General features: G+C 42.6%; 1 protein-coding gene across 1 annotated transcript; it reads right to left on the reverse strand.

Annotated features, from left to right (window-relative positions):
* Nucleotides 1–7671: 7671 nt before the first annotated feature.
* On the reverse strand, nucleotides 7672–12763 carry tlr9 (toll-like receptor 9). Its single transcript, XM_080763562.1, has 3 exons — nucleotides 12662–12763; nucleotides 9047–12037; nucleotides 7672–8072 (listed from the first exon to the last, which is right to left on the reverse strand). The coding sequence occupies exons 2-3, from the start codon at nucleotides 12032–12034 to the stop codon at nucleotides 7860–7862; spliced, it is 3201 nt and encodes a 1066-aa protein (XP_080619688.1). The 5' UTR covers nucleotides 12035–12037; nucleotides 12662–12763; the 3' UTR covers nucleotides 7672–7859.
* Nucleotides 12764–12880: the final 117 nt, after the last annotated feature.

The following is a 12880-nucleotide window of genomic DNA, read 5'->3' on the forward strand; positions in this document are numbered from 1 at the left end:
ATTCTTCTGTCACACTTGCTTTAAAATGACTGTATCCTGTGCTCGGTGTCCGCTGTAAGTGTCCAGCTTTCAGAGCCAATGGAATAGGGTGGAGAATCTCAGCTTCACTGAGAAGCTGATTTATTATTTGTTATGTTTCCAAATACTGTATAGTCTAGTCATAGCTGATGTTGCTATCCCAATTATTGCTTTTATCTTTTGTGGAGCTGCCATCTTCACTCACAAAGGACCCAAGCCCTTTACTTCCTTCAGGCAAGTGGCCTGTTCCTTGGTGATATATGTACTGTATGGCTGTGGCTGGTGACCAGGTTATTACTTTTCTCTTCATCTCCATGCCATAAGTTTGATGTCATTGGAGATGGTAGGGTCTTCCTCTGATGGATATGGTGGTGTGATATTCTATGAGTGCTTCCGCCATGATGTTGTTTATAAGAACTGCACTGCTTGGGTATAGTGCTTGGATTACCTGTTGTGGTACAGGTTGTGCTGGTGCTAAAGGTGCTTCTCAATCAGTATTCTGACTTTGAATATCTCCTTTCTCAAGATCCTTCTCGGTTAGTAGAGTCATGCTTGTCTTCTATTATTGTGGCTGTATGTTGTTGTGTCCTCCTCAGTTTATTTTGTGTTTTCTAGGCTGCTTTATTGTTGCCCTGTCTTCTCCCTGCATCTATGCTTCCACACATGGATTATGTGATCCACTTTACTGCCTCCCGGTAGATCTAGGATGTTATCAGTGGCCCATGGTTTGTTTTTCTTCCAGTCCTGCCCTAGTACTTCAGTTGGGGTTTCTATAAGTGCTTCCTCCATATTGTCAATGTATCTATGTCTTGCAGTAGGTTAAGTGTTGTTTTCAATTAATCTAACATGATTAAAATGGATTTTAACCTTACCATAGGTTTACATAGGAAGGAGGCGTGTCTGATAATATGAATATCAAATATTTAAATACTGAATCAAGCAACTTAACTGGGTGCTCACAAGTTAGTGAACGTGCCTGGGGACCCAGAGCCCCTGGTTGTCCCTGGCACGATGCTAGGCCAGCGATGTGTCAAAGTGTGTCCCTGAGAAAAATTCGTAACCCCTAATTGCTGCCTGAGCGCCAGCTCCCAGAGATAATGGCTGCTCCTTACTCCTAGTTGTTAAAGGATGGGTACAGTGACAAAAAACACCACAATGTTAGAATGACCCCAAACATGTTTGAGAGTTAAATATCCTTTAATTTAACCCTATCTTCACTTGATGGTTCAAGTTCTTGAAAATGATCAACATTGCCCAATAAGCTTGCAATAGTGTTTTATTTATTTATTTTGAGGGGTGCTAGCCCGTCCTATGCCCAGGTTTGTGTGTTCCACATAACTATTATTTGATTGGCGTAGCAATGTGTGTACCCCATTGCGACAATTTGATTGGCTGAACAATGTGTACGATGATTTGATTGGCTGAGCACGGAATGTGATGTATGATATGATCGCCCATCACTTCACACAAGTGTTATTTACACAATTTGTGAATAATTTGTTTTTCATATGTTTCATTTATGACAGTTATGTTAAAACATTAACAGAAAATTGGTCTGAAAGAACAAAGCTTGTTTTTATATTGCAACCAATAGATTCCATGTGACCATGTTTTCAATAAACTTTGTCAAAAGATATATTCTCTGATATAGCTTTTTCACTCTGGTAAAATTTAAATTGGCTAAACCTTAGGCACTTTTTACATCTTGTGTCAATGTGTTTGCAGTTGTTAAACAGGGTTCATGTCAATATACTGCTAAATTCTTCCATTTAAATCCCTTCAGGACCAACTTGAAACCCATTTTGGCAAAGTTCCCGGGTGTTACCCACTTGTGCTGCTGGAAGTGGGATCTACATCGGTCTCAAAGTGCCCAGTTGGACTCCACTAAAGGCCCATTCAGATCCCACTTCAAGCCTATATAGGTAAACACAGGTGAGGCCTACATGGGTTTGAGATACAATTGCCAATTTGGACCCCACCTAAAACCCACAGCTGGGCCCTGAGTGTATACTGGGTGAAAACCCACTTGGAGCCCTTAATGGGCAGATACAAGTCTGGCCTACATGGGTCGCATTTAATTCGCCCAGCTGGAACCCACATTCAGATCCCGGTTCAAACCCATATAGGCAAACACAGGTGACGCACACATGGTTCTGACATCAAATGGCCCATTTGGACACCACCTAAGACCCAGCTAGAAACCCACGTAAGCCCATATGGGCTAACACAGGTGGGTGCTTTGTGAAAAGTGGGTGCACGGCCCACTTGGAGCCCTTAATGGGCGGACACAAGTCTGGCCTACATGGGTCGCATATAATTTGCCCAGCTGGAACCCACTTAAGGCCCATTCAGTTCCCGGTTCAAACCCATATAGGCAAACACAGGTGGCGCACACATGGTTCTGACATCAAATGGCCCATTTGGATACCACCTAAGACCCAGTTAGAAACTCACGTAAGCCCATATGGGCTAACACAGGTGGGTGCTTTGTGAAAAGTGGGTGCACGGCCCACTTGGAGCCCTTAATGGGCGGACACAAGTCTGGCCTACATGGGTCGCATATAATTTGCCCAGCTGGAACCCACTTAAGGCCCATTCAGTTCCCGGTTCAAACCCATATAGGCAAACACAGGTGGCGCACACATGGTTCTGACATCAAATGGCCCATTTGGATACCACCTAAGACCCAGTTAGAAACCCACGTAAGCCCATATGGGCTAACACAGGTGGGTGCTTTGTGAAAAGTGGGTGCACGGCCCACTTGGAGCCCTTAATGGGCGGACACAAGTGTGGCCTACATGGGTCAAATATAATTCACCCAGCTGGTACCCACTTAAGGCCCAGTCAGATCCCAGTTCAAACCCATATAGGCAAACACAGGTGGCGCACACATGGTTCTGACATCAAATGGCCCATTTGGATACCACCTAAGACCCAGTTAGAAACCCACGTAAGCCCATATGGGCTAACACAGGTGGGTGCTTTGTGAAAAGTGGGTGCACGGCCCACTTGGAGCCCTTAATGGGCAGACACAAGTGTGGCCTACATGGGTAAAATATAATTCACCCTGCTGGTACCCACTTAAGGCCCAGTCAGATCCCAGTTCAAACCCATATAGGCAAACACAGGTGGCGCACACATGGTTCTGACATCAAATGGCCCATTTGGATACGACCTAAGACCCAGTTAGAAACCCACGTAAGCCCATATGGGCTAACACAGGTGGGTGCTGTGCAAAAAGTGGGTGCACGGCCCAGGTAAAACCCATAGCCCATAGCCCATATCAAAACCCAAGTGGGGCCCATATGGACATGTTAGCTGGGTAGCTATACCGGCCTTAACCCCCGGGCTGCATGTCGGCCTCACTAATAAACAATAGTTAGGATTTCATTTAATAGACTGGCCTTTTGAAATTAACTAATTAATCATCAATGTGTGGGCCATGTGACAGCTGAGAGAGAGATAGAACTTTTATCTTTTAAACTACCGTATGTAAATGTTAAATCTACTATGTAAGAATAGAAATAGGCCTAGCCCGATAGCATTGATTAATTGGTTGAAATTTGTATTCAGTTTGTAGAATTGGTACTATAGGCCTACAGTTCAAATGATATTCAATCAGTTCAATAATGAAATGGCCAGTCGAGTGAGTCAGCCAGCCAGTCAGACAAGCCATGGCCCGTACTAAAGCATGTTTTATATTAAATTACGTTAATATACTACATAACAATAGCATACATGAATACATTAATTTACCTGTTAATTGGTATGCTGCTGTGTGCTGTTATCTTTTCATTTCATAGGTTTGCCTCCCAAAATAAGCGCCTTTTTGGCTCTGCGCGAGCAATGACTGGCAGGTGTTGTGTATGTAGACCATAGACTGTAAAAAATATGGACAAAGCGTTCCGCGGGTCTAACGTGGACGTAAAATGAAGCCTGTTTCTATGTGTCAGTCCTTGCCATGGAGGCAGCCATCTTTCTATATCCGGGCCCAGGCCCAGCTGGCCCATTGGCTGGCCCAGACAACGAGGCGGGACTTCACCTTCTTCTTCGTTGGTTTTTATTTTGACTCGAGTGGGTGGGGGATCCCGATGTAGACTAATTATCAGCAGTGTTGCCAAGTCTGCTTAATATCAGCGACTTTGTTGATTATGTTTCTCTGTAAAGTCACTATAGTTCCGTTCAGTTTCAGTTTATTTTTATTTATAGTGTATCACCCCAAGGGGTCTCTGTGCAGTGTGTGCACTTTACAAGTACACAAAAAACAAGGAACCACAGTAAAGCATACTGAAATGTGGCAACACATTTGTTTGTTTGTTGTTTGTTTGTTTGTTGTTTGTGTGTTTATTTAACACACATTAAATAAATTACCATGGGATAGGACACAGCTATAAATCATCAACAGGTAAGAAGAATATACACATACAGTATAGGCTACTGTACATGCATACACAACACACACACACAGAGCAAGGTGAACATAGTGATTTCAGTGAAACTAGGAGGAACCAAAGCAAAGTTACTAGGTTTACCCAGGGTAACTGGACTAAGCTCAAGAACTTGTTTACAGCCAGGCCCTGCTCATAGAACATTTCATGGTAGGGGTTCAATGCCTTGCTCAAGGGCACTTTTAATGTGCCGGTCCGGGGATACGAACTAGCGACCTTCCGATATCAAGACCGCTCCGCAAACCGTTCGGCCACCGCTACCTCCTGTAACCATAGTGCATGGAGAAAAGATGGGTTTTAAAAAAATGTCTAGTGAGTTGGCATCTCTAGCAGCTTTTGGGGGAGCATTCCAGAGACAGGGTGCACGATGTGTAAATGGAAATGCTCTGCCCCAACCGTGGTATGTGACTGAGTTTTCCGGCATCTTGGGAACGTAGAGCGTAGTGGTCGTGAGGGGATGTATATGCTTTTATTAAGCTGGACATTAGGACATATAGTGTGGAGCTTTAAATGTCAGAAGGAGCACCTTGAAATCGGCTCTGGCCTGTATGGGCAACTCTAGCTGCTGCTTTTTTAACTAGTCTAAGGCCATTTGTTGCTGTTGATGGTAGACGGGAAAAGAGAGCATTGCAGTAATCTATTCTTGAGGTGATGAAAGCGTGGACCAGGGTTTCGCTTTCGCCATCGGGAAGTGATAGTGTTGGACGGATTCTGTAGATGGAAGAAGGCAGATTTTGTAATGCTTTTAATGTGGGGTACAAAGGATAGGGATGAATAAAAAAGGACTCCTACATTTCTGACTTTTGGTTGGGTAATTGGGCAGCAATCAAGGTTTATAGTTTTAGAATTTAGGAGCAGGAAGTTTATGTTCCTTCAATTCTTAAACTCCGTTAGACAGGTTTAGAGGTTTTTAATATTTGACTTATCGTTTTCTGTAATGTGTCTTGAATGTACAGGGTTTGATGAGGTCAGATCAACATGAATGTCAGAACAGGTCAGCTCCAAAATGTGGTAAAACTGAAGGAGTGTGAATATTTCCGGAAATCCGGATGCACTATACCTGCCCGGAGAACGTGCTTGTGTGTGTCGGTGTCTGTCTGTCTGTCTGTGTGTGTTTAGTCTGCCTGTTCTATGATGCATCTCAAGGTCATACGTACCCCTGGAGAGTGTCAAGCCACTGGGCCAGCCAGCCAGCCAGCCAGCTGTCCTTCAGGCTCGTTGAAGTGGAGTACACAGTTCAGGGAAGCAGCATGGTTGGTCAAGTTCAAGGTTTAACTGCAGTTATGCTGCATTTATGAAGCAAGTGTCTTGATACACTTTACTGCGAGTTCAAATACAATACGCAACAACACTGATGATGGCATTAATTAATAAAATCGATCAATTATAAAAATCATAGGGCACAAAGTCTGACAAAATTATGATTACCGGTAGTCTTAATATGCAGGATGAGAGAGAAAAAAAGGCCTGGCGTCTCGTACTGAAGTGGGCAGTTGGTAAGGTATAGGGAGTGCCGCGAGTGCGGTTAGACAACGCCCTGCTGTCAGATACATTTTTTATGAATTCTGGGAAGGGACAATGAGCTAGACAGCGTTTTGTGCGAGGGAATGTAAGGCATGATGAAGTCTGATACGGTGGAGCTGCCCCATGCAGTGATTTATTGGCCAGCCAGAGGACCTTGATGTCTGAGTGAGCCTTAACAGGGAGCCACTGAAGGGCACTGATGGAAGAAGTGCCCTTCTTCCATCATATTTTTTTGACTTAGGCCTAAGTAAAAGTACAGTATCAAGTTGTGAACAGAATACCTCTCAGCCTGGTTTAGAGGGCCAGCAGTACTGTCTCAGGCATAGATGTGTGTTCAACAGTCAACACAACAGTGACACTTGTGACTTTTGTGAAATAATGGTTAAACAGCTAATAGTTCCCTATGTGTTTTATTAAACAGGTGACATTTTTAAAGTTTAGACTTGAGTCACATAAAACAATTCTAATGTTAAGCAGCGTTTGGAACAATTTCACCATGATTATATATCACAACTGACAACTGTATGTGTGTTGCACACAAGATGCATGAAACTTGTTTTCTTTCACATTAAACTTTGTTGCAGCTGCCACTGCTGCCATATATATATCATTTCAACCTGTGTCACTCGTATGAAATCGAATTATTCTAATTAATTAGGAATAGGCCTACAGTATACAGAATTGTAAAATGCTTTAAATTGCTTATCCTGTAAACATTTACTTTTAATTATTACACGGCTTGGTTGAATGCTTGATTCTGATTGGTCAATGTGTTGTGGTGGCAATGTGTGTTATTTCTGAATAATGACTGATGCTAACAGACTGTGTGGCTTGAATCTTATGCCGTATCCAACATGACAGCCATGTAAACAAACACACAATGTCATTTACAACTAAACATTGCTCTCAAGAATGTTTTTGAAAACATTTGAAGCCAGAAATCGATTCTATTTCATCAACAATTCCTTGCTTTCCGATTTGACCATGTTGCGCTTCTCTGGGCGTGCAGGGCGGATGGCCAGCGTAATGCTTACACTTTCATTACCACAAGCAAGGAAATGTGTTGTTTTGTTGTTGGGTCAATGTATTCATTTATTTATATTTATTAAAGATCTGGTAAAGACTGTAATGCCCTGTATATTGGAGTCAACCAGGCCTCCATCTCTCGCTTACAGTTAGTCCAGAATGCCGCCGCACGGTTGCTTACAGGTACACATAAGCGAGACCATATTAGTCCTGTACTAGCCTCCCTCCATTGGCTTCCTGTGCGATACAGGATTAATTTCAAAGTCTTTCTTTTTGTTTTTAAATGTTTAAATGGTTTGGCACCCATTTATCTCTCTGAATTACTGAAACCGTCCCACAAGGACCCTCAGGTCCTCTGACCAGCTTCTCCTGGTGGTGCCTGAATCAAGGCTGAAGCTCAGAGGGAACCGGTCTTTTGCAGTGGCAGCTCCCAAGCTCTGGAATTAGTTGCCTCTGCACATAAGACAAGCCCCCACTCTTCAGGTGTTTAAATCACGCCTCAAGATGTATTTTCATTCTTTGGCTTTTCCAAGCATAGTATGAGCTGTTTCTGATGTTGAAAGTAACAATGTGTACTGTATGTTTGTTGTGATTTTTATTATTTTATTGTAAAGCACTTTGGTACAACTTGTTATTTAAATGTGCTAAAGAAATAAAGATGGTATGGTATGGTAAAGATGGGGTGCCGTGATCCCATAAACAATCAGGTATATAAAAGGGGAAAAAATAAACTAAAATTAAATATTTGACAGAATTCCAAATTTGTCATAAAGAGACAGTAAAATTAGATTAATCTTAAAATCATCTATGAATCTATGAATCGAAATAGTCCACTTTTAGATGTCAGGGATGTATGAAACTTTCACTCATCTTGCTGTCATAGAATCGCAGGTTATCCAACGACAGGGCCATTCTCATCCTGGTCCAGAATAGAGGATGGGCCCTGGGGTTTCTGGGCCAAGACAGCACAGACTTTCTGCACAGCCGCTTCCTCAGTTGAAGGTACTTCATCTTGGGAAAGGTCTCGTCCAGCAGAACCAGCACTGCCACGTCCATCTTGTTAAAAAAAAGTATATGTGGCCGTCAATTTACTGAGCAAAGGTGAATTTACTGAAATATTTAATGAATAAAGCACTGGTTCTCAACCATTTTCATCTTAAGGACCCCTAATAGAGAGATGATAATATATATATATATAAATCAGACCAGTCTGAAGTGAGTGATGCCACAGCTCTCCCCGTTTGTATAAAAAAAAGAATTGCACCCATGCTAACTAGGCGGTGCAGTGTGTGTGTGTGCGTGTGCGTGTGCGTGTGTGTGTATTTTAAGCTTCTCAACATTGCCACTTTAGGTCACCCAGCAGTATTGCAGCGGTTCATACCCCAAACATACATTAGGGACAGACACGGCCATGTGATTGGCACGGTGTGCACACTCATGTTGTGCTAGGGACAAGAAGAAACAAGCTCACAATGTTGTAAGCTTATAGATAGGCTATATGGTCAAAGTGATTTTAATGCTATATTAAAATGGGTATTTCACTTTAAAACTTCTGGGATCACTTTAATGTCTACTTGTGTAGACAATTTATAGCAATTGTATCAGCCACGCCCTCCACCTATATGAATCAATTGAAAACACATGTCCCTGGTTCTGGTGACTGATATCCTTGTAATGTGTCTTAAATTACTTTTATTTTATTTATTGGAAATGTTTTTGTTAATATAATATAATATAATATAAAATAAAATAAAGAGGATATCACGCATTATTAAGGACAATGTCAGTCACCAGAAGCAGGGTTTTCAATTTACAATGGGTTTATTTAATATAAACATCTAAATATTGAATGAAGAAATAAAAAAACTGTATGGAGTGCACACAAAAGCCATAATATACCAAATCAAAATGAATCCAGAAGTGTTTTAAAGTGAAATGCCCCTATAAATAATTTAGCTGGGGGGTTCCCTGGGACCACACTTTGAGAGCCACCGGAAATACAATAATGGCAAAGTTCCTTTCTTACAAACCTTCTCGTCCAGAAGCCTCTGCTGGACCATGAAGAAAGCCTGGCGTATCACACCATTCACTGCTTCACCGCCACCATGCGCATTACTCCCTCCTCTGGAAAGCACAAACACCGTCTTCACGCTGCTATGCACGGCACTGTGAAGGTTATCAATACGGGAAACCCCGGGTATCCAGTCCCTCTCTTCCAGACACAAGCAGAATCTCCTATGACCTGCAGTCTCCATTTGGACGATTAGCTCGTTATAAACCCAGTCCCTCACAGCTGCGTTCTCTGTGTCAAACACAATGAAGGCGTCGTATTGTTTCTGGAGGTCACTTCCGGGCAGCTGGGAGTAGCCTTTATATCCCGCCCACAGCACCTGCAGGCTATACCACAGATCCCAGCCGTAGAGGTGCTTCAGCAGGGGGAAAACCGTACATGCCGTGGTCAAGAAGGAAGTGACGAGGAAGGCGATGCTGCCGTATATCTCTTGGCAGGAGCGGTGGTCGGTGGACAGGACGCTGCTTCCCTGCAGGGATTCTGGGAACTCGCAGAGGACTTTCGTAGTGAGATAGGGAATGTCCACGGGACTGGACCACAAGAAGTCTGCCAACCCGGAAGCGTCACAGTTACATTCAAACATGTTGGCGTGCAGGGCCAGTTTGTGAAGGGCACTGCCGTTCCTCAGCAAGGTGGGAAGCAGCTGCTGGTCCAGCAGTTTGATACGGTTGTGGCTGATGTAGAGAGAATCCAGGGCTTTGGCCTGGCTGAAGAAGTGATCGGGGAGAGTGGTAATATAATTGTGACTGAGGTCCAGGAGAGTAAAATCTTGACCAAAGTTTATGGCCTTATTAGGCAAATAACCAAGGTAGTTTCCACTGAGGTTGAGGTGGCGCAGGTTGCTCAGTAACGCGATGCCCTGCGCCCCCTGCCAGGGGAAATCGCTCAATTTGTTGTCACTAATGCTGAGTGTCTGAATGCTTTTCGGTAGGTTACAGAACACCTTTGAGATGGAGCTAATCTCATTCTGAGAGATGTCCAGGTAGATTAAGCCAACAAGGTTTTGGAAAAAATGAATGTACTGTTTGCTATTGTCAGGGGCCCACATGAGGTTGAGCTTATTACCGGAGAAGTAGAGGTACTTAAGAGAGTCACTGCTTAAATTTGGACTTATTCTTACTCCAATGCCATTGTTTGCCAGGCTTAGGACTTCCAAGTGAGAGAGATTTTTGAGGAACTCAAAGCTGTGACCCATGCCCATCAATTGGAAATGGAAGTCATTGTTACTGAGGTCCAGTACTTTCAGAGTACTTTGAAGCTCAGTGAAAGCATCATGGTAGTAAAGGTCGATTCTATTATAGGCCATATTAAGATACACCAAGTTTTTCATGTTACTAAATGCTCCGTTCCGCAATGCTTGGCTCATGTAATTGTAGGACAGATCTAAACAAACAGCATTTTCCATACCCACAAATACAGCTTCGTTAAGGGAAAGAATGTCATTTTGAGAGAGGTCATAATATGTCAAATTATAGCAGAAACAATATTTGAAGTCCCATATTGTTTTATTTAACACACTGTCACTGTTACACTGTGCATTAGTTTCAGTCAGTTCCCACATGTCACTTGTGGCGTCCTTTCTATCTAAAACAATTAGGGGAGGGTCAGTGAAGTCATGGAACATATGCAGATTCTGATTTTGAGAGCTCTGCTGTGACGGACATTTAGAGGATGGACAGGAATGACGCGGGAGGAAGGTCAGTATGTTCTGGGAGACGTCAACTTTGGTAAGGGCAGGCAGCCGTCTCAAAGCACTCATGTTAATGGAGTTGATGAAGTTCATTCGCAACTCCAGTGACTTTAGGTGTTGAAGCTTGGACAGAACTTCCAGGCTTTGACTTGAAAGTGTGAGGAAAAAGTTCCCACTGAGGAGGAGAGTTTTAAGCTTAGAGACGTTTCCAAGATGTTGTGATAATGTTAGTTCTCGTAGTGTTTTAAATGGTTTATAGTTGTAGATAAGGCTAATCCAAGTCAGGTTCTTGAGCTCAGAGAAGAATGTGCCATTTCCGATGGCATCAATTAGGAAGTTGTCAGAGAGGTCTAATCTTTTTAACCTTTTCAAAGGTTCGAAGAGGCCCTCTGGAAATGTTTTCAGTGAGTTTCCTCTCAAACTTAGGAATTCAATAGAGCTGTTTGGAATATTGAGAGAGTTTCTGTTGAGTTGGAGGGGGTCATTGTTCGGGCAGGGAATGCACATCCTAGCTGCATGGTCACAACGCTGGCAATTCCATTCTAAAATTAGAGATTCGAGACAGGTGAGGTTGGCAAATGCATATTCCACGATCTCAGTGATGGTATTCTCTCGTAAATCCAGTTTCTTCAGTGATGGTGGTAGCCCTTTAGGGACCGATGTCAAATTGTTGTACCCTAGAGTAAGATTTTGGAGTTCAGTAAGCTCCCGAAAAACATCCTCGTGGATGTGAAAAGACTGATTGCAAGGGTTTCCATAAAAGCAGTTCATGGTAAGAAAGAGCTGCTGCAGATGTGGAGTGTTTAAAGGGACTTCTATATTGAAGATGTGGTTCTTCTCCAGATCCAAAGTTCTGAGGCTCTCAGGCAGCCATGGTAGAGATGTGAGGCTGTTTCCTGACAGGTTGAGAGACTCAAGCTTGTCCAGGCCCTTGAAGGCATCGCGGTGGATGTCCATTGTGCAAGGTCTTTTGTCTGAAGCTTGCATATTAACTGGCAAGCAGTTCCACATTAGTTTCAGGGTTTTAAGGTTTGGGACACCTGGGAAAGCATTCGGACCAACTTTCGTGATCTTGGACTGACTTAAGTCCAATGACACGACAGTGTTAGACCTTATGTGAGGTATGTAAATGAGAGGACGGTGCGAGCAGTCTACTGTAGTCAAGTTAACATCAACGTCACAAGGGAAAAAGATGGGAACCCTTGCTCCCACAAATGATGGCAGTTGACAAAGTATGAATATGAGATTTTGCCACATGATCTGAAACAAATATAAGTAATGTGTATTAGTATAATGCACTTTATGATTCTTCTTATTGTATCATCAGTACAATAAGCATTACATTTTTTAGATATCACCCTAAATGTCTACATGGAACAATATATCTTCACAGACTTGCCAGTAAATCATTCTTGACTTATTTAAAAGTTTTTACGCAATGAGCTTTTAATACACATCTTGAAATACAAGAATGTTGCATTAAAAAAAATCCCAGTAAATTAGGTAAATTAATTCAATATTAATGACTGGACCGATTACAATTGTGTACTCAAAAGTCAAATCAAGGGGCACATGCTGGCCAAGTGATCCAAAGCCACGTGTTCGAGTCCCGTTCATGATGACCCTTGCTGCATGTCTCTCCCCTTCTCTCCCGCTTTCCTGTCAATCTTCACTTGATACAATTAAGGCAGAAAAGCCAAAAATAAATCTTAAAAAGTAAAATCAAGGCATACAGTAAATCACTGTATTTAAAAATGTAGATACACCTTTCTCAGTAGCTTTCTTCTGACAGGAACACACCCATATGTGCCTTTGACATTCTTTCACACAGTGCAAGAGATGATTAGCGACATAAAAGATAGAATGCCATACTATTGTGCTTACTTTAGGAGGTTGGACTTATCTTCCAGAACCGTATTGAGGAGCCAGCAGAAACGTTGCAGTAATCCAGTTGAGGGCAGACTGTGTTAAGCAGTCCGATTCTAGTCTGCTGAATAACTAAAAGGCATGGGCACAATATGTGCATGGAGAAGTGAAACTATTATTACATCATACACTCACCAGATGCTGGTCGTGTGATTACTAATGAAACCCAGTTCTGTA

Source organism: Protomyctophum bolini (genome assembly GCF_963924005.1).
Source record: "Protomyctophum bolini genome assembly, chromosome: 5".
Lineage (NCBI taxonomy): Eukaryota > Metazoa > Chordata > Actinopteri > Myctophiformes > Myctophidae > Protomyctophum > Protomyctophum bolini.